Source organism: Protomyctophum parallelum (genome assembly GCF_964188405.1).
Source record: "Protomyctophum parallelum genome assembly, chromosome: 4".
NCBI classification, from domain to species: Eukaryota; Metazoa; Chordata; class Actinopteri; order Myctophiformes; family Myctophidae; genus Protomyctophum; species Protomyctophum parallelum.
In genome coordinates, this window is record NC_139700.1 from 38,275,883 (window position 1) to 38,298,415 (window position 22,533).

The following is a 22,533-nucleotide window of genomic DNA, read 5'->3' on the forward strand; positions in this document are numbered from 1 at the left end:
CTCTCCGCCCACAAACTCTTTCTAAGAACAAGTCAACTGGAGATGGGCCCAATTCTCCATCTCTCTGCTGGAGAGCTGACCTCTTTCTGCACACTGCACTCAGTGCACTCAGCACTCCCTGCTGTAGTTTAGTAAACAACACCGTGATTGTTTTATTTAAATGGGCCATGGTTCATCTGACTGACCCAATGAATGGCTCAGGTCACTCTGACTCGATGTTGGACTCAGGTAACACTGCAAAGAGAGACACACACACGCGCGCACACACACACACACACACACACACACACACACACACACACACACACACACACACACGCACACATGAGCGCGCAAACGCACGCGCACACACACACGGCACGCACGCATACACACACACACACACACACACACACGCGCGCGCCAATATAGAAATACTGCATGCACATCGCCTGGCAGTTGATTAAACATATTATTAATATGATTTTTTCCCCTCCTCAATTTCAGTTTAATCCGAGAAGACGAGAACAACAAGTCGGAACTAATATGTTAGTGCCAAGAGCCGAGCCACATTGACTGCGACACAGGTTTTCATGTTTGGGTTGTTGTGCCGATAAGAACAGAGCTAGCTTTAAATACCTCGGTAAGTTGTGCAGCTTAAAATAACCACTGCATGGTTATACTTAGTTTACAGAGCTTCATCTTTTATCTTTACCTGCATATATTGTGTTAATGGCTTAAAACGGTGCACTTGAATTTACAGCATTATTGGAGACTATTCCTGATGGGTTTCTTTGCTTGGAATGCTTGCTATGCTAACATGAACCCTGGCTGTCTAACCTCGCCTCACCAGGCTGTCCATGGTGGCCGTGTGGGGGTGTAGCGCGCTGTCACACACAGTACTAAGATCATGTTACTCAATGCTATTGTAGAGATATACATTAATTAAAATGTTGGATTAGTTACCAACGTTCGGATAGTGTTATGATGAATATTATGATGAATTTAACAAGGTGGACCCTCTTGTAAACAAGTGTAATGCTTTATTGGGTAGTCCACTCACAGTTCACAGTTTTAGTATCGAAATGTACTGTATTTCTGCAAACTGTTAATTAATACTTCAATCAATCAAAAGTGTATAATGTCTGCTTGAATGGCCTAACCTAGTTCTTCAGCTAGCATTAGTGGCGTAACATTTGCAAAATGTTTCACCAGCTGTGTGTACTGTCATGTGTGCAACGGGTCTGACACAAATAAAGACGTAATTTATCCTGATCGCGATTCTCAAGGACTAGTTTCATTTGTTGCTGCAATGACTAACGTTGGCCGCAAGAGGGAGCCAAAGTCCCTAGAATGAACTTCACTCCAGTCTAGTCTAGACTGTAACTTTACCATTGATGATCTCACATGCACACATGTTCAATAATTAATCACTATTTACACGGTATTGTGTTTAGTTGACCTTGAGGCTGTAGTTCTGTAACCAGAAAGTCATGACTATATGCCCAGCTTGTGCATATCCCTCTGGTCTACATACCTTGTATGTTTAATGCAGAGATATCTTGAGAAATTAAATAATTCTGATCTGCTGATTTAATACATTGCAGAAAGTGTGTGCGTTTCTCCGACAGATGGGCCCATGGTTGTGAGTCTTCAGTCTTCTCATTTGGTTAAACACGTGCAGGAGGTAGGTACTACTAGGTTGTATGGCGTTGTAATCCAAAATGAGTTTACTTATTATATTCTAAACCTGGTTTACTGTCTGAAACATAGTGTTATGTTGACTGATGTGTACCACCAGCCTGCAAGGTTTTTACGCGTGTGTGTGTGTGTGTGTGTGTGTGTGTGTGTGTGTGTGTGTGTTATTATTCACATGCACTGGAAGGGTCGGTGGTGATGGCAGCAGCTACAGGAGGTGGGTCAGGGCCCTCAGGGGGTGTCGACCTAAGCCGGAAGTTTGTGTCTGAGTCGGAGCTCGACGAGAAGAGGAAGAAGAGACAGGAGGAATGGGAGAAAGTCAGGAAACCAGAAGACCCAGAAGGTAAGACCCACCTGCCCCCCCCCCCCCCCCCCCGCCCTTCACACACGCTTGATTCTTTGAAGATTAAAGGGCCTTTCAAACGGGAAGTGACGGGAAGCACACGTTTTGAGTACACAGCAAGCTAAAAGAAATCAACACACCAGTACACAGCAAGCTAAAATAAATCAACACACCAGTACACAGCAAGCTAAAAGAAATCAACACACCAGCACGCCAGGGACCAGAATACTTCAAACCCAAACAATTAGTCAAAAATAGAACTACAAAACGCGTGTTAGAGATTAAACAACAAATAACAACCAGAACCAGCAACTGCATTTACTTAATCACATGTGAAAAATGTGGTTTACAATATGTCGGAGAAACGGGTAAAACAATAGGTACAAGGCTGGGACAACACAGATACAATATTAACAATGGAAAAAAGACAACCACAAGGTTTGTGCAACATTTCATGGCTCACGGCATTGAAGCTCTAAAATGCGCTGGACCTCAACACAATCCCAACTGGACAGTAGGACAAAGACGTTTTAATGAAAAACAGTGGATTAAGAACCTCAACACGGATTTTCCTGGAGGCTTAAACATGCCTAAAATCAGATCTTGAACACAACATAAACTTAAACTCAGGATTAAACTGGAGAAATCTAAAAATGATTGGATCAGACTTCCTTCGGATACATGGCGAATGCATTTATTCCTTGCATTGTGCCTACACATGTTGCGACTTGCGGTCGTAACATGTGTAGGCACAGTGCACTGAAGTTTTTTAATTACCCCCCGCCCTTCACACACGCTTGATTCTTTGAAGATTAAAGGGCCTTTCAAACGGGAAGTGACGGGAAGCACACGTTTTTGCCTGGATCAAGGTCTGTTGGAAGAGGGGCGCGACAACGCAAGCGTAAAAAACAACTTCACGGGACCGCGCTCACGTAAATACACTTGCGTTGTCGCACCGCGACTGCTCCGCGCAAAAACGCAGGTCTCATTGAAAATGAACTATAGGAGTGTTATATCGCTTCACGTTTGAAAGGCCCTTTAGATTTCATAAAATCATCTAGACCAGTGGTTCTCAACCTTTTCAGGCCGTGCCTCCCCTCCCCTCAAAATGAACCGGGGACACCCCCAAACTGACAAGAACTTGGAATTGTAGGAGTTGGGGCATTACATTTATTTTGATTGGTTCCACAGATCTAGACCCACGGTCATTAAACAACTGTCTATGTACAATGTGTGTGAATTTGTCTGTCTGCTCCTTCCTTAGAGGCCCCAGAGGAGGTGTATGATGGTCGCACTCTCTTTGAAAAGCTGCAAGAGCAGAAGGATAAAAAACAGGAAGAGTATGAAGAGCAGTTCAAGTTTAGTAAGTGTTTCTGACTTTTGTGTTTACAGGTTTTGTCTTGTGTGTATTATGTCCTCAAAAGCAGATCAACTATAGCTCATCATGCCACAAGGAAAACGTGCATTTTCATTACATTAAGGTGAAAGTTCGATCCTAGTTGAATAATATATAATAATAATCATCTTAGATTGACAATGTTCTTGTGAAGCACTTTTGTACTTTGAGAGGACGTGAACTATTTGTAAAGATTGATATTTCCATTTAGCCAAATCAGACATGCATCTCCACACAAGTTGACAGCCTGTATTCGCGCATTATGATTTGTGCATCTTCATTCAGAAACTTCATACATAGTAACTTTAACTTACTGCATGTTTTACAGGGTCAGCGGTGCCGCACCATTATTGATTGATTGATTTTGTTTAGTGATAACAAAAGAGCACAGAGCTGCTTTCCGAAGTCAGCAATCACAGAGGATGTAAACACAAGAAAGCCTGTCGGCTTATTTCCATTGGCATTCTTAAATTACTTTTTTTATTGGTCGTGTGGTTGTTGAGCGGTACACACCGCTCCAATGACTGGCCACACGTGTCCCTATGTTCGTATGTCCGTATGGCTGTCCGTTTGGGCTATGAACAGCTGCAATACCGCTGGGAGACCTAAAGTGGCACTGTTGAGCAACACAAAGGGCCACTCACACTGAGCACCATAACTATAACAATAAATGTATAACTATTAAACTAACAATAAAACTGTACTGTACAGTGTAGAGTACAGTACAGTAACTATCAAATCAAAACTATGCAAAAAAAAAAACAGTTAACGACCGTGTGATTTCAAAGAATATTGGTATGTTCACAGTTCACACTTCGTGCCTGAAGGGAAATGGCCAATGCATGCTGAACGTGACGATGGAACCTGATGCAAATTTTCTTTGCAGTAGGAACCTCCAAGCTAGAATAGAAGTGAACGAGACGTGACCGTTTCACTTGTGCATGTGTGACAAATTCTGCACAAATGTCTTTGCATGCAATTATTTAAATTCTCCTTATCACAGGCCTTATGTTGGCACGATTGAACTTAACCTTCTACTGTAGATTAGAAAAGCGTCACACATGTCGAAATTGGCTTTTTATGGACTGTCATCCGAAGAATTAATTTATTCCACTTCACTTCAGCGTGGTGAGCGTATATGTTTTTGTTTCCATGGCAATAGAGAACATGGTGAAGGGATTGGACGAGGATGAGAGCCACTTCCTGGACGAGGTCTCCCGGCAACAGAGCCTGGTGGAGAAGCAGCGCAGAGACGAAGAGAAGAAGGAGCTGTTGGAATATAGAATATCCTTTATATTTGGAAACAGGAGATGTTCTTTTTACCAATGGGCCACATGGCACGGTAAACGTTGGTTCCTAAACACTATTTGATGAATTCCTTTTATACCTAATTCTAAATCTCTAATACACAAATCGCCCTTTTTCCTCTGTATTGATACTTGTATTGCCGTACGATTGCCAAAACATGGCTGCCGACATCGATGTCCGGGCTAGTGTGGAGTGGACTTCCTGGGTGCTTTTCCAACTTGAGGATTTATTTTAATTGGCACGCACACGTGTGCTCACAGTGTGCACACACCTTCTGTTCCTTTTTAAAGGCACCTCATAATAAACCCTCAAAGCTACAACGTCACGTGTCGTGCAGCAGTTTGACCGTTGAACAGCATTTCTATATTTACTCCACAGCAGTGGCAAAACGGAGCACACTGTATATGCACTCAGATATAAGGCATACTGTAGCGTACCTGTATATCTCCTTCTAAAAATACTGAGCTATTACTGAGCACTCTTCAATGTTGAGAGAGCCGATGGAATGATATTTTTAATATTTTTATACTGACTGAGCACTCTTCAATGCCGAGAGAGCCTATGGAATGATGTTTTTCATCCTTCTAGCTCTTCATGTGTGTTCGATTACACAATCCAGTTAGCCTCTGGGTATGTTGTTCTGATTTCTGACCATGACTGGTTGAAGTTTGAACAAATATTGACGAGATATTTTCAAATAGCTGCTCTGTGGATTGAAATATTGATGCAAAATATAATTCCGACAAGTTCGTATTATCTTCTATTTTCAATAGCCAACGCAAAAATGACACGCAGATGCTTTCCCGTTTGTAATGGGGGAACAGGTCTCAACGTTTTTTAATGTATAAAATATGTTCAAATTAAGAAAAAAAGCTTTGTTCATGTTCATTTGTGTGTACTGTTAAAAAACAAGACTTTGAGACCTGTTGCACTGTGCAATGTGAAGCCCAACACACACCGGCTCCGTCCGACGCGGCGCGACGCGTTGCCGCAGAGGCGGCTGTTTTGACGCGCGGCGTTCGCAGACGGTGTGGGAGGCCCTTGAGTCAGTGGGGAGATTCTTTTTAATCAATGGAGCAAATATTACAGTGGGTGTGTGCGCAGGTAAAATCCTAGCTCTGGTCCATAGCCTTCTACTGCTTCGATTCTGCCCTGCAGTAAGGCTATTTCTCAAATCGAAATCAGACCAGCCTCTCCTCTTTTGTGGAAATCTCACGAACGTTTGACCTACTCACCAATAAAAAGACGGGTTGTGTCAATAGAAAGCCTACTTTCCTTAGTGGAAGCACTCTGAGCCCCCCACCACACGTATATAACGGTACTTTTTGGCCAAAAAGGGATTTAGTTTCCACCGGGAAAAAAATACTTTTAGTTACTCCACTGCGCCCTCTACCGATATTGCCCAGAGAACTGCCTCATAGAGAATATTTTTCCTCCGGTGAAAAAAAATCCCTTTCTGGACAAAAAGTACCGTTTATACGTGTGGTGGGGGGCTCAGAGTGCGTCCACTAAGAAAAGTAGGCTTTCTTTCTATTGACACAACCCGTCTTTTTATTGGTGAGTAGGTCAAACGTTCGTGAGATTTCCACAAAAGAGGATAGGCTGGTCTGATTTCGATTTGAGATTTAATACTGATAGTCACATAGCCTTACTGCAGGGCAGAATCGAAGCAGTAGAAGGCTATGGACCAGAGCTAGTAAAATCCTAATTTAACTGAGAATGTAAAAATTTACCCAAACACACCAGACGATTTTACTGTGCACTCATACTGTAGATGTAGAATACTTAATGGCAGGCAAAATAAATACTAATTTAGATGGTTAAGAACAGTACGCAATACATACTGTAGGACAATCAACTTAACAAAGGCACACTGCTGACTGCTCCACAGTTACTGTGCATTGTTGTTGGGCTGTGTACAACAATACAGTTGTTTTGTCCTTTTGTCTCCATTTCCCTGTCTCCGCATCCATTTGTCTGCTGACAGAGAAGTTGAAAAGAGAATTGGGTTGTCGTGGAAACTGTATCGCAGGCTGGTAGCTACGGTGACAGCTGTGAATGTACATGCACGTCATACGCCAGCAAGAAACATGCACACACCTTAGCACTGTAAAACCTCATTGGGCAGATCCATTCTTTACATAATAACATAGGCCTACGTAAATGCACCGCTACTCTGCCTCCGAGTGTCATTCTCTGCCTCACTCTCCATCTCACTGGCTCCTATTGTCACTCTACCACATCCCTGCCCTGCGTGTCACCACTGCCGCACTCATTCATTGCGTCTTTCAGTTGTGCATTCTTGATTTATCTAACTCGAGTCTTTAGCCGTCTTCCTCTTTTTGTCATAACCCCCCCCCCCCCCCCCACACACACACACACACACTCCATTATGCCCCTTGTGGCTTTGACTGAGGTTTTTCTTAGCTATTGTAACCTGGCCCTGTTATCCAGGACAGTGACGTAAATCAGCCCAATGTTCCTTCTGAAGGTTAAGACTCAGATACCAACGTCCTTACTGCTGATAATGGCATGGCAGTCTGATTCCTGAACTGGTTGTGTGTCTGATATGGACTAGGTACAAGTCAATATATTTAGCTGTTTTATCAAGTCATTTCTATTACTGTATCTACTATCTGTATGTTTGCACATGCTCCTAAGACTGTGCGTACCTGTTATTCCCAGTGATGTACATTTACTCAATACTGTACTTAAGTATAATGTTTAGATACTTTTACATTCAACATGGGGCTACATATGTATATTTTCTTTTTACAGAATTTTATGGCGATTCTTTTTCTTTACATTTATTTACTATAGTCCTACTGGGCACCAGGCTACAAAAGATCACAGGATCTATTGAATGTGAAGGAGGAGATGACAAACTGTTGTAATTCAGATGTAATTCACTGGGGTCTAGTAGGACTATAGTAAATAATACAAAAATAAATCGCTATAAAATGTTGTAAAAAAATACATAGTTAGTCCCATGTTCGAATGCCCCTGCCCCCTGTCAAAAATAGCTAAAATCTCTAAAACGGAAAGCAGCAAATGAAGAAAAAAATAACACCCATCTTTTACTTTCTCTAATAAGAACCTAAAACATAAACCTTGGTTGAAAAAAAAAAAAAAGTTGTCCTTTAAGTATAGTTTGATGCCAAATTTCCAATACTTTTGTACTTTTTTCACGTAAATTTTGATTACCGTACTTGTATGGTAACTGCAATGGGTTATTGATACTTTTACTTGGGTGAAGCAGAAAAAAAAAAAATTGTACTCCTCCATGTACCAGTTCACTCTCCTTAACGCTGTGATGTCACAGCGCTCTAGTGAAGCGAGCGGCAACTGGGAGTCGCAGAGAGCCTGAAAAGAAGGCGGTGCCTAAAACCACCAGTCACCTGTCTCAAGCACACCTGCTGGCTGGGGCTGTTAAGAGGCGCAGGTACACACACACACACACACAAATACACACAAATGCAGTCCGCCAGTCATATTGTGCAAAGGGTTCAAATCGGAGGTTTTCTTTTTTTTTTTTTTTCATGTGGAAAGAGTTCACATCTTCATTTAGATGGGATTAGAATATGGTATTTTGTCAGAGGTTCTCATTAAGTGGGACCCACAGGGGTGCGTGAGGGGTTTCCAAGGTGTCCGGTACCCACAGGGGTGCGTGATGGGTTTCCAGGGTGTCCCCTATTATTTAATCATCTCTAGAAGTTACTGTAGCCCAAAGAGAGAATGGATACGAATGACTATTCAGATCATAATATTATTAAACTTACTCCACCGTTATCTCACCACCTACTGTAGAATTTTGTACTGGATAATCTTAACAACAAAAATCCTGGCCCAGGCCGTGGCGTAACGGTCTGGGCACCGGACTGGTAATCCAGTCGCAGTGTGCCGCGGGTTCGACTCCCGAGCCCGACACGGCCTTTACTGCATGTCATCCCCCCATCTCTCTCCCGTTTCCTGTCAGCCTACTGTCTGTCCCTTCAAAAATCAATAAAAAGGCGTAAGCCGCAAAAAAAAAAAAAAAATCCTGTCTTTCTACAAACATTTTACAAATTGTGGTCCATGGCCTAATTCGTATCAATTTGGGCGGTCCTTGATATGAAAATGTTACAGAACCACTGATTTATGTTGCAGGACTGGGATTCAAATAAGCATTTGGATTGGAAACCCTTAAGGCCAAACCGGACCAATGCAACTCCTTGCAACATGCCATTGGGGATAATGGTTGCATGTTGCAAGTAGTTGCAGGCAAATCGTTGGTGTGGAGTGGGCTTTAGAAAGAGCAGTTCATTTTCAAACCTTGTCCTCTTATCTGCGGACGACAGTACAAAACAGAGACCTGTCGCTCAACACACTGGTTTACCATCCACCTCTGTCTTGACTCTTCCTGTCTTGCAGTTCATCGCAGTCTTCAGATAGCAGTAAAAAACAGAAGGTGGAGACGACAGCAACTGCGACAGCAACAGGAAATGGAGACGGACACACAGGTGGGCTTGTAGCCTGTCTTGGCTAACAGACAGACGGATGAATATATAACATTAAGATGTGTTTTCTTTTATTTTCGCGGCGGGCCATCTGGACTTGCTGAGTGACGGCACAAGCAGATTGAAACAGACTAAAGACAGACTTGCTGCTCACAGTCACAGCCCAGTCCCCTGATAGCTCACTTACATTATACGCACTTATTGTGTGCTCTTGTCAGCACTTGAATGAATTATAAATATGACGAAAATGATTCCTCACACTCTTCACAAAGCAACGAGGGTCATCAGAGCTACACATTGGAACAGATCATAGCAAATTCGTCACATGGCAACCGATAAAACACGGTTTGATGGTGTGATTCATTTAAGTGTTTCCAACTGATGGGGTTGTCATTTTCACTCCCAGCGCCCATGTTGTGTAAGCAGTAAGTACTAATTTGACAAATGGATGCCAGATGACAGTGAATTGACAATTTAAGGACTTAAGACTTTTAGTGACCTAAAAAAGGGACCATTACTCCATCCAAAAGTATTCAAAAAGTATTCACAGCCGGGAAAAGGTGGAAAACCACCGTACTAAAGAATCTGACAGTGTTGTTTTCCTGTTCAGAGCAGGAGGCAGGAGGAGCCGGGGCAGGTGGGGGTGAACAGACTCCTCGTACCCCCACAGAGTCCCTGGCCTCCTCCCGGGGCGTCTTCCAGCTGCCGTCTGCGGCCGTGTGCGTCGGCGTGCTCCCGGGCCTCGGCGTCTACTCCGGCAGCAGCGACTCTGAGAGCAGCTCAGACAGCGAAGGTAGCGTGGACGCAATCATCTCTCCGTACGCCCGCCACGGCAGGGCCTACAGATAAACACACACACACACACACACACACACACACACACACAGTACACATACAGATGGACAGGCATATACGCACACACATAAACTATACCAACAACATGCACACATACAGTATGGGCAGATAATGTGACTTGGCATGAACCCGATGTGGCAGTTCCAAAAATACACTGTCTCAATCAATGTGAAAGGCCCTACAGCCATGATTGTACGTGCATGCGCGCATGCACACACACACACACACACACACACACACACACACACACACACACACACACACACACACACACACAGCAGAACTTAGAGATGTATACTGTATAAGCACTGCAGTGCCAGCTGAGAAAATTAATGTTCAGGCACTCCTAGAGATGTTCATTCTTCCGTAGCTTATTAGCAGTGACGCAAACAGAGACATATAACACACAGCCTACACACAGCCTACTCCTATCTGATGTTAGTGTTCCTTCTGGTGTGAGTTTTGCTGTTGCTCTTTGTCACTAGTTATATTTAAATGATATACTACAGCCTAGAAATATATATTCCACAACCATCTCTTCCAAACGCTGAATAAAATCTTGAGTAAAATGTGCACTGCTCCGCTTTCCAATCAATCCCATTGAGTCGAAATGTCTGTTTTTTATTTGTGCTTGTTGGCATTGTTGCACTCACACATGACACCTCCACCCCCTCCTCCTACCCCACCGTCCCCCCCCCCGTCCCCTCCCCTCCCCTCCTTCCTCAACCCTCAATCGCATCTCACACAGTTTAAGCCGACCAACCCATCCTGCCCAGCCTAACCCTGACGACATCTGCCCCCTCACCCCAACCCCCCACCCAACCAACCAACCAACCCACCCAAGCCACTGCAGCTGTGCTATTGGCTGAGGGAACAGTGATTGGCAGCTGTGTGGAGCATGGAGGCGAGAGGGCTTAGACTGTCACATGATTCACACCTTTTCGGTCTCAGCGGGAGGGGAGCGGAGGCCTGCGACCTGGCAGCCTCTCTCCACTGCTCAGATGAAAGGTCTGAACTATTTAATTGAAAAACAAATTAAGTGGATGGGTAAATGTAATGGTTTTTGTTTAGTGCGTGTGCTTGTGTTTGTTTTTTGTTCTTCCATTTACAAATGTTCTTGCATATTATTTGTGAAAAGAATGCTGGACTTTTTTAACGGGCTGATTGGAAATCTGTCTCCATGGTGATATGAGCTGTTGTTTTCTTGGTCAGAGCCTGAGGGGAGGTAAATAAAGAGCTTTTCCCTTTTACAGAGTGTCTCTCTCTCTGTGTGTGTGTGTGTGTGTGTGTGTGTGTGTGTGTGTGTGTGTGTGTGTGTGTGTGTGTGTGTATGGGGGGGGAGGGGGGGTAATTGAAAATGCTTGTTCTGGTGTGTTTTTCTCCCCCTTCATATTTGCATCATTACATGGCATGAATGATCTAACCTGACATGGGTGTTTTTAATGTGTTTCAATAGGGCATCATTTGACATGAGAGGATCAGATGTGTGCCACAAGCTAAAGTTAACAGCATGTGTGCTGTGCTGATGTAAGGTCATCTCAAGTTCATTCTGGGAAACCAGTTGCTAAGAGGAAGTCTGATCTGTTCTCAAAAAGGTTAAAAAGGGTTTGGTGTCACTTGAAGAGCCATGATATCTGAACTGAAGAGTGCTGCAAAAGACCACAATTATTTATTATTGTCTCCACCAGCCAAAGGCATGGGGAGATTATGTTTGGCACTCCGTCGGTCTGTTACCAGCTAATCTCCGGCACCGTTAACTAGCTTGTATTGGTAACTTTGATTGAACAATAGCCTCCCATTTTACCTAACCCACAATCGAATGTTATTCTATTTAATTTACTTGACAGTATAGTGTTTTCATATTGGCCTACATTTACCTTGCCGACATCACTTCGCCTCTGAAATTTTATGTAATAATAATCGGACTTCTGGACAGCTCTATTCACTCTTAGAAAAGATTATACCGTATTTTTCCAAATAGTATATGCAAAATAAAATATGCAAAATCGATTTGGACCCCGGGCGTTTATAAGGAACCAGGCCCTATTTGCAGTAGATCAAAAATACATGTGCTCAGTTTTGTAATGAATACATTTTCAACTATTTGAAATTAACCGCTGGGAAAATCCCTAAATGAGAGCGCACCACCGCTCAGTGCATGAAATATAGGCTGCATGGCTAACATGCTTGTGGCTTGTGAAAGGGGGCATTCTGCATAATAAGTACTTTAGATTTTAAGTTAAAGTAAAATGTAATTACCGGACTTGTACTGTATTTCTACATTGTAGTATTGATACTTTTAAGTAGTACTTTTTCCACCACTGCCCAGTAGTGATAACGGTCATGACGATACTCATACGTTTAAATGCTTATTTCAATGCATTACCAACAAATACATATTTTGTGTAGATGTGTATGTTCCTTTTTTTAAATTATCATCAGTCGAGTGTGCCACACACTGCCACTCCTTTAGAATACATAGGCACCAACCAACTAGCCTGGTTAATAAACCAGACCGAATCAGCCGTTGGCAAAAATAAATTGCCTGCCGGCGGATTACGGTCTGGAGAGGCTCAATTGTACGCCCATTTCCTACACCAGAGAAATGGGGCGGCCAATCGGGACACGGTATGCAATATGGGCGGGCTTTGCTACAGTGACTTTCAATGCTTGAGACCTTTGACTGACAGTAGCTCTGACCAATTGCGTCAAAGAGAAAATGTTTCAACCCGCTCCCCTGGAAATGAAATCCAAGCTGAGCCTCCCCAGACTAATATCCCGCGGTCCGTGCGATATTAGTCTGGTTTATTAACCAGGCTACCAACCAACCTGCAAACTATTCATTAATTGTCTCCGCCAGGCCAAAGGCATGGGGAGAGAGTATGTTTTGCACTCCATCCGTGTGTGCGTGTGTCCGTCCGTCCTTCCTTCCCTCCGTCCGTTACCAGCTAATCTCCGGCACCGTTGGCACGATCCATGCCAAACTTTGCACACACTCCCTGGATGCCAACGATGAACCTCTGCCCCAAATATTCCTCAACGGCATGTTATAGTTCCACCATGAGGCCGATTTAGGCAAAACACATTTCTGTATATTACTTATACACATTTTATCCATACATCACACAATTCGGTATACACTATCTCCATAGTCATGTGATCAACACAGATCTGCGCCATTTCCCATCTTCCATCCTGATTGGCTAGATTGGCTTCCAAAGCTCACATGATTGGTCCGTTTCGAACAAAATGCCACAAATCACAAACACAGTGTGCAATTTCCATGAAATTATACACGCACATTTCCACTAGGCCAGGACAACATGCCACTTATTTTTTCCCAAATCAGCCTCACAGTGGCGCTATAACAGGGCAATTCCTGTTTTACCTATAACTGCATTGATCTGTATGAAACTTATATGTGCACTCCCTAGAGGCCATGGTAAATGGTGCATTTATATAGCGCCTTTATCCAAGGCACTTTACAGAGATTGTGCATTACATTCACCCATTCACACACACATTCATACACCGATGGCAGCGAAAACCATGCAAGGCACTAGCACATCGGGAGCAATTAGGGGTTCAGTGTCTTGCTCAAGGACACTTCGACAGTAACTCTGGGGGAGCCCGGATTCGAACTGGCAACCTTACGGTTACCATCCAGGCACTCTACCCCTGAGCCACCGCCGCCGGGAAAAACATTTTCCCTGCATCCCTCCACATCTGCTGGTTATAGCGCCACGCCACCATGAGGCAGATTTCTGCAAAACACATTGTTGGTCATGTTAGTCGCACAGATTTCATCCAAATCGATACACATGATCTCTGTAGTCATGTGATCAATATAGTGGCCCGTTTTGTACAAAATGCTGCACATGTCTGCTCATCCAGAATTCTATCCTCTACAAAATGAAGAAAATTGTTGCAAAAAACAAACATGTTTATATACTCCTAAACATTTTGCCAAACATCACACACACTCCTATCCTCCTGGTGGAGACCTGTGCCCAGAAGGGCACTTTTTCTAGTTATGTCCTTAAAAACTGCCAGTTTTCAGCAAGCGGCCAACGGATCATTTTACAAGTTGTTTGTTTAATTTTACGGAGGTTTAGGGACCCAAAGGTATTAAGCAAGCAATGAAGAGGAGCCACATTTACAAAAGACAGCAGGGTAGGACCTATAATAAACCATTTGTATCCGAGTGTGACAAGGTGACCACAGACATTGTCACAAAAATGGACCAAAGGCCAACAAATTTTGCTGTTTGTTATTTTTGATATTTTCATAACTTTACATAGAACATAAACTGAGGGTGCACATTTTGCAACTGAGGGTGCTATGCCCCCTCAGGCACCCGCGCGCCGGGCATGTCCATTCCTGTGATTTAATATTTCCAGTGGTAATTATCCGTGTTACTTTTAAGTCAGAATGGGGTCTTCTAAATGAAGCACTGCATTGCACAGCATAAGTTTGCACAATTCATGCCGAATTAAAAAGCAGATATACAAGCTCATAGCGTGTCACATTTGTGATGCGATGTGAGCTTGTAGCTCTGTGGTTTACACCGCGGCACACCGAGATGCAACGAGGTATATAGCTGAGGCTAACGCTTAGGTTTCGGGTTACATGAATTTAGCGGGGCATTTTATTGTGCACACTGCACAGCTGCCTTTATTATTAGTCAGAAATTATATTAATTTCCTCTAGTTTTTTGGCAGGCTTACACAGCACTGCAGTTTAATATTAAATGGAATAAGCTATATATATTTTGCATTGCATGTGACAGTCTGATAATTGTCTTATTGGATGTTCTAAATGCTATTGTCATAATTTGCAGTAAAAAATTGTATAAATAACATTTTTTATGATCTGTTTTTGATGAACGTCAAATGTAAAAGATGAGACAACTTAGAGTGTGTTTGTATGAAATTAATAATTATGAAGTTAAAAAACAGACGTTAATGATCTCTACATGATAGGTATAGGAACCATGTGTAGTGGGTTGAGCTATACGGGTTGCCCCCCGGACACACCTAAATGTTTGGGCTACGGACACACATGTATAGTGGCTTTGTGACAACGGAAAGTACAGTCAGTGAACACAGTGAAACCAGAGTGACAACCAGCAAATTCAAGGTAAGAGTAACTTACATGTGTGTGTTCTTTTTAATGAATGGCAAAGCCATGGGTGCATCACCTGATGAAGGCCGTTCACGGCCGAAATGTTGTGTCTTAACACCTTGGAGCAAACCTGTGTGCGGACTTCTTCAAAGCCGCATGCGGGTGCAGCATGCTAGCTTGTTTAGCTAACGATACGATTGTAGACCACCCTGCACGCAATCTGGGAAACCAAACCACCGGCAATTATTATTCACTATCAAGGACCACACCACCAATGGAAACATTTAACCATTTATTGAAAACGGGAAGGAAGGACATGGTTATGAATACGACAGCAGGGTGATGGCCCACGACGGGCCGTCGGCGGCGTTTGGGATTTGAGCCGAGGTGTGGAAGCTTCGGGAGCCATGCTCGTGCCCACCACACACCGGCTGCGTCCGCCGGACACAGCCGCCTCCATTATTTTCAACGAACCTATCGCACACCGGCTCCGTCCGCCGCGTCGCCTGGCGCGCCGATAGAACCAGTTCTATTTTCCAGGCGGCGCCGCGCGGCAAGTTGCCGCCGGCAACGCGTCGCGCCGCAGACGGTGTGTGATGGGCTTCAGACCCCCCTTACGCCAGGGCTCCACTGGGCGCGTCGCGTCTCCGTCGCGTCCTGCTCGTGTCATGACAACGTCAAAGTCACGCTAGAGGTGCTCCACCGCGGGCATTTTAAAACTGCGCGTCAGCAACATTCTTTTATGTTGCTGTCAACGCGTGCGTGCGTCAAAAAACGAACCGGGGCAATTTTTTAGTCACCGAACACAGCACAACGCAACGCAACGCGGGCAGTGGAGCCACCCTCCATTGATTAAAAGGGCACATTCCCGACGTTGACGGAGACGCGACGCAGGCGCGCCGCAGACGCGCCCAGTGGAGCCCTGGCGTTAGGGATCTCTTTTAGGAGACGTTAGAGGGAGTAGGATGAGAATTAGGGTGGGGGGGGGGATTGGATGGGCTTTATATACACAGGTGGAGGTGACCCGATTGGAGGTGGCTTGATGGGAGGTGGAGGTAGCTGTATTGGAGGTGTGGTCCTGCTTTGATTGATTGATTGAAATATTTATTAACACTTTGTAGAATTACAGTACATTTCAAGCACAAACGAACTTCAGCTATTCTAGCACCATTTATTATTTTCTCATTTGAATTGCTGGCTTCTGAATCTGTTTTGAGACATTACCGTGCACGTTAAAATGCATTGTATGTCTTGATGTACATCTGTAGTACATTTTGTTCATATTGTGTGTCCCTGAAAGTTTCAGCAGGACTTATAAGACAACTAACTTAAAGGACCACTTTTCAACCTGCTTTCAAATAATTGGTCTCACTCCTCACTAATGTTCATGATAAAAAACTTAAAAAACTAAATCTACTCGGTCTGTGTCTCATAGCATAGGACGGCTGTGGGCAGTTCAGAAACCGTCCACCAGTGACATCATAGATGGTGAATTCAAGCTAATAGAAACTGCAGGCTTTACTATTCGTGAAATGTTGCAATGCGATAATGCCATCGTTCTCACGATGATACAAATCTAAATATGTTTTAAAATAAATCCCTGTCCACAGTGGTGGACAGGGATCTGATCTTTCTGATCTGCCCACAGCCCTCCTATGAGACACAGACCGAGTAGAAAGAATTGTGGTTACATTAGTGAGGACCAATTATATGAAGATATAAGTTCAAAAGTGGTGAAGTGGCTTTTGCAAAATCCCACACTAACGTTATAGGCAAATCTTTACGGTGATAAAATGGCCACCAACGTAATAAAAAACAAGGCTCCAGACTTCCCAAAACAAACTGGTCAGGCTACTACTTGGCCTCACTCCCCGAACCCACCTCACCCCTGCCCACTTTTACAGACTGGAATGGTTTAGGATTGACAGCATCTTGTAATGGGTCTGGTGACTGGTCCACAAGATTCGCTACACCATGCACCATGATACCCATCATGTACCTGTCAAAATACTTCCTTAATGTCATCGAAGTTCACACCCACTACACCAGAGGGAGTTCAACAAACCCAGATTCGGCACAAACAAGGGACTAAATTAATTTCGCTCCTATGCCACCAATATGTGGAACGCCCTACAAACAGCCATTAAGACATGCGAATCCCTTGACTCCTTCAAAACCGCTCTCAAAGGGCACCTACGGACGGCTGCAATTCGAAACTGGCCCACGTAAAATCTGAATCCCCCCCACCCCCTTTACCCCTTACTGTATATTGTAACGACCCTACGAAAGACCCGGCCGTAACTTGCTCCTCCAAGGGAGCTAGTTCTCTTGGCGCGGCTTGTTGCTTGCCTTGTCTACCGAGTTGGAGGCCGGGGTTTGACTCCAGCTCAGGGTTCTAAACGTTATAATATGTTTCTTTTGCCTTTTTGTTTTTCATATAGAAGTGTATATTAGTACGTCTAAATGTTCTGATGAATTGAAAATGGTGGACCCTGGGTGTGCATACTTAGTTTAGACTATAGTCATTGGTTAGACATGGGTTAAGGTTAGGTTACGCTGTTGTAAACAAGTGTAATGCTTTATCAGTGTGTCGTCCACAGTAACAGTCTTTGTATTGAGTTGTGCTTTCATGTGAAATGTGCCCATTCTGCAAACTGTTAATACACTTCAATCAATCTCCCCCACGCACGCGCGTGGCACCATGTCTGTGTGTTGTTAGATGGATCTCAGAACACTGTACACAGGAGTGTTGAAGAGCAAAGGAAATGTGCTCATGAAGGATCATAAGAAAGTAGCGGAAGTCCTTGAAAAGATGCAGCGCGACGGTTCCAACACCATACAGGTACATTGTCTAATGCTGCCTGTGATTCTCAACCTTTTACATTTCAAGGTTCAAGCCTATAAGGGCCGATTCATACTCCTATTTTACAGCTGTTTCGGCGCTGTAGTGCCGAAATGATTTCGGCTCGTCAGAAATTTTCAGTAGCACCGAAGAGGTAACTTTAGGACGGTACCTGTGCTGTCCTCACCAAGCATGCACCTTGAGCTTGGCTATACAGCCAGCTAAACTCTTGTCCACATAAGTACAGGCAGAGACAGTGTTGAATCCTTTTGATAATTATTTATGTAGAAAAGTGTAAAACTGTAAATAAAACAGAAATACAAAACAAGTGTCACTCTTACAGTATAATGCTTAATACAAGCAAGAATAACATACAGCAAATGTGTACATGTATATTAATGTAAACACAAAATATCCCAACAGGGATATAAGTATATTAATAAGTATATTTTTATATACCAAAGAAACATAAAACACAATACTAAAATGAGTAAATATCAGAGTAGGCATCAGAGGTAGCCAGTAATGACAGAGCAAATAAACACTCAATGCACATTTCAAATGTAGGCAAGTAAATAAGAAATAATATCCTGTCACAAGGTTAATAACATACAAAACAATAAGTATCACTTACAGATGATGCCTTTTTGAGGGCAAAACGTGACAGATGGGACTGGATTGAGAACAGAAGTACAGAACATAGCAAAATGCCACAATGTGCTGAAGTGAATGCAACTTCCTGTTTGTCTGAGTGTCCTTCAACTGTTTTCCCCCAAAATAGGTTCCTACCTAACAGAAGTTCCTAGGTAAAAACATTTGAACCACCACTAGGTGTCACAAAGTTCCAAAACACAACACTCCCCGCTTGGCATCTATAAAGATGCCACTACCAACTTCTCACTTATCTTGAAACTTCATGCAACAGAAGGCAAGAGAAGACCAAGTCGTTTGTTCTTTCGATGCTTCTAACATCGCTCCCTTGTGGTGTTCTCTGCGAATGGGTCCGACTCCAACCAGGAGTGCTGCCTGGATCCCACAGATAAAGAGGACCACTGGCTAGTCACAATCATGCCATCAGATTCACTATAGTTGTCTACAGAGACAGTGTTTTTCTCCCCGCTGTCTTTTGTGACCTCATCCATGCTGAAGGCGTGCAATGCCGAGTCGCAGTGATGCTTGCGTCCTGTGTTATGGCTGGGTTGCCTTCGTTGCTGCAGTGGGGTCAGTGGTGGGGCAACTTGGTAGGGAACTTTCAACTTAGAGCACTCATCCTTCACTCTAACGTGGCTCTGAAAAGTTTTTAGGGAAGTGGTGTGTCCTTTTTCTATGATGCATGTCTTCATAGAGGTGACTGTGGAGGGGGCTTGTGTACTGCCTAGGCAATCGTCACCTATTATGACCCAGCCTAAATCAAGCTTCTGGGCGAACAGTGCATCGTCTGGGCCGTTGAGCTGTTCACGAACCTTGTGAACCCGCAATATGTCTCTGCCAAGTAGTAAAAGGATCTCTGACCTTTTGTCCAGGGGTGGGATCTTGTCTGCTATGGCCTTTAGATGACTGTGATGATACGCAACTTCCGGTGTGGGTATTTCTGTACGTTTGTTGGGAACTCCGTCACATTCGATTAGAGTAGGGAGTAAGAAAGACATTTTCTCATCCACTGACTCGACAATTAAACCATGAGCTCTTCGGCCAGATGTCTCCACTGTCCCTGTGCATGTCTTTAATGTGTATGGAGCTGGTTCTCCCTTGATATTGAACATGTTGAAGAACTCTGGTTTGACCAGAGACTTGTTGCTCTGGTCATCTAAGATGGCATACATCCTGCGGGTCTGTTGGCAATGTCCAGCTGGATAGACATTTACAAGACATATCTTGGAACATGATTTGCCACTGATCTTGTCACCGCATACCTGGGTACACTTTGAAGAGACTTCCGTGTCAGACGTTTCATCATTCTCCCCGCCATGCTCTGACGGGGAAAAGGGAGTGGGAGAAGAACGTGTTGCTGTCTGAAGGACTGGGCCTGGGTGGAGTGCTGTGAGATGCCTCTCACTCTTACATTCATCACATTGGATGGGAACGTGACAGTTCTTGGCTTGATGCTCTGTAGAAGAAATACAGCGGAAACAGATGAAATGTTCTCTGAGGAATGCCTTACGGTAAAGTTCTCAAACTCTGCCCGAACCCGACCAGGCCCGACCAAGCCCGACCCGACGTTTTAGGGCCGGGCCGGGCCCAAATAATATGCTAATTAGTCGGGCCGGGCCGAGCCTCGGGCTCTGTGATTTTCCGCAATTTTGTTCTTTTTTTTTTTTTTTTTTTAAGTGTTATTATAATAAAAATAGCAATTCTGTTATTTGTGTAATGTGATTGTGTATACGTGTATGCATTTATTATGAAGAGGGCTGCGCTAGGCGATTCACTTGTGACAGGAGGAGGACTGGAGACGGGGTCGCATCGCACTGGCATTTCAGACTCGGAGGCCTCGTACACACATGTCAAACCACGTGACTTCCATTAGAAAAGCATTGAGAATAAGGCGGCCATGAAACACAGACAGAACAGATCATGTCAGTCCAGCATGTGTGTACGAGGCCAGAGCAGCATTGCAGCCTGCCCCGCGCGCAGGCAGTAGACTAGAGAACAGTGAACGGTGAGAGACTTGCGTGCCTTGCTACCGCTGGTTTCCCTCTGGTTTGCGCACCAAACGAGCTACTAACCACCAGTTAACTTGCCAAGTTGCCATATGCTTAAATATTTTATCAAATCAATCGGATTATCACAGCTGAAGAAGCGTCAGGTTTTCGTCATGTTGCACTGAGAGTCTCGTTAACCCAGCTGGCTGCGATGAATAAAACCTAATTATTAATCAACGTCACCAAACGATCCATGATGGTGATATATAACTTATAGCTACACGTAAAGCAACTTCACTTCAGAGGAAACTAAGGGAGGGAGCTGCAGCAGCTATTCATGTTTACTCACCAGTCACCACCACCACTGTATGGAATCCATTAGAATGATTGGAAATGGAAGTTATGGAACATTAATAGCCTATTCTAACGTGAGTTACATACATCCTTTATTTCGATAAATCCGCTGATCTCCGTTCTCACTTTCACACTGAAACACGGCGCCGCTGCGCTGCCATTTAGTGCTGCTTTTTTTTCTCTCTTTTTTTTCTTTCAGGCTTTTGTTGGGCTTCGGGCTTAACATTATGGCAATTTTTAGGGTAGGGCCGAGCCTCGGGCCCACCCAGTTAGGGTAGGGTCGGGCCATAATTTTTGGGCCCGTTGAGAACTTTACCTTACGGTCATCTAGAACCATGTTCCTGAATGTTCGGCACCTTTTAAGGGGATGAGGTAGATTATGTAGGGGGCACTGTTTCCCTGGACCTTGTGTTATGTCGTCGTGTTGTGGACCCTCTGTCTCTTTCCCAGAAGGTGAGTTTGTGGCTGACACGTTTGTGTCGTGGACTGAGACTGATGTCCGCATGAATGGGTTAGTTACTGGTCTGTCTTTCTTTTGTGTGGCAGAGCTGAAATCCAAGTTGAAGCTTGGGTCGTTTCTGGCTTTAGCTTCTTTCACAATGAAATTCAAAAAGAAAGAGAAGGGTGGAAAACTGACAGAATTGTCTTGTTTGTATTTAGAGCCTACTGACATCCACCTCTCTTGCAGATTAAAAGGCAGTTTATCAACGATAGGACCTACTCCTCTGGCTGTGTCAAGGTAAGATAGGCCGGGAAAGTTTTTATTCTGCTTTGCCACCTCTAGTTCCAGTAGCAGGTCTCCCAGTTCACGGAGCTTTGGACCGTCTCTGCTTGATATTTTAGGGAAACTTTCAATCTTGGAGAAGAGTGCTCTTTCAATGGCCTCCGGAGATCCATACATCTCTTCTAGTCTCTCCCAGACTACATTGAGACCAACTGAAGGGCTTCCGATGTTGACCGATTTTATTCGCTGTGCGTGCTCACTAGACTCTCTTCCTAGCCATTTTACAAGCAGGTCCAGTTCTTCAGCTGCTGCTAGGTCGAGACCAACTATGGTGTTGAGGAATGTAGATTTCCAGGCTAGGAAATGTTCTGGGAGATCATCAAATTTGGTAAGACTTGAAGACACAAGCTGACTTTTAGCAAGGAACTTTGCAAGGTCTGTTGCGGCAGTGAAGTCACTTGAAACATTTGCACGACTATAAGGTGACGAGCTGTCTTTCAACGGCATGGTGCCATGCTGCACCGACGTGATGTTGGGTCTAGGTTCTGCTGAACGGTTGTATTGTGGAACATAGTCTTCTTGACGAAGCCGTGTTGCTGAGTGACTATAATGAGGATTGACGTTTTCCTGACGAGGCTGTCCCGCTGAGTGACTGTGGCTGTAGTCCTCCTGACGAGGTTGTGCTGCTGAGTGACTGTAGCTGTAGTTCTCCAGACGAGGCTGTGCTGCTGACTGACTGTAGCTGTAGTTCTCCAGACGAGGCTGTGCAACTGAG

At 44.1% G+C, this 22,533-nt stretch overlaps 1 protein-coding gene across 1 annotated transcript; it reads left to right on the forward strand.

The window, feature by feature from the left end:
- The first annotated feature begins 126 nt into the window (after positions 1 to 126).
- On the forward strand, positions 127 to 10,783 carry psme3ip1 (proteasome activator subunit 3 interacting protein 1). The gene is made up of 9 exons (XM_083762624.1): positions 127 to 228; positions 487 to 622; positions 1,587 to 1,666; positions 1,865 to 2,020; positions 3,285 to 3,383; positions 4,579 to 4,702; positions 8,047 to 8,166; positions 9,135 to 9,223; positions 9,831 to 10,783. Exons 4-9 carry the CDS (start codon positions 1,876 to 1,878, stop codon positions 10,067 to 10,069), a joined length of 816 nt encoding a protein of 271 aa, XP_083618750.1. The 5' UTR covers positions 127 to 228; positions 487 to 622; positions 1,587 to 1,666; positions 1,865 to 1,875; the 3' UTR covers positions 10,070 to 10,783.
- Positions 10,784 to 22,533: the final 11,750 nt, after the last annotated feature.

What these genes read in the sequence shown, in the direction of transcription:
- psme3ip1 (XM_083762624.1), top strand. Translation starts at nt 1,876, where the DNA reads ATGGCAGCAGCTACAGGAGGTGGGTCAGGGCCCTCAGGGGGTGTCGAC. An exon ending in GAGCTGTTGGAATATAGAAT is followed by an intron (nt 4,703 to 8,046) that starts ATCCTTTATATT and finishes GTGATGTCACAG; the next exon opens with CGCTCTAGTGAAGCGAGCGG. An exon ending in GGGGCTGTTAAGAGGCGCAG is followed by an intron (nt 8,167 to 9,134) that starts GTACACACACAC and finishes CCTGTCTTGCAG; the next exon opens with TTCATCGCAGTCTTCAGATA.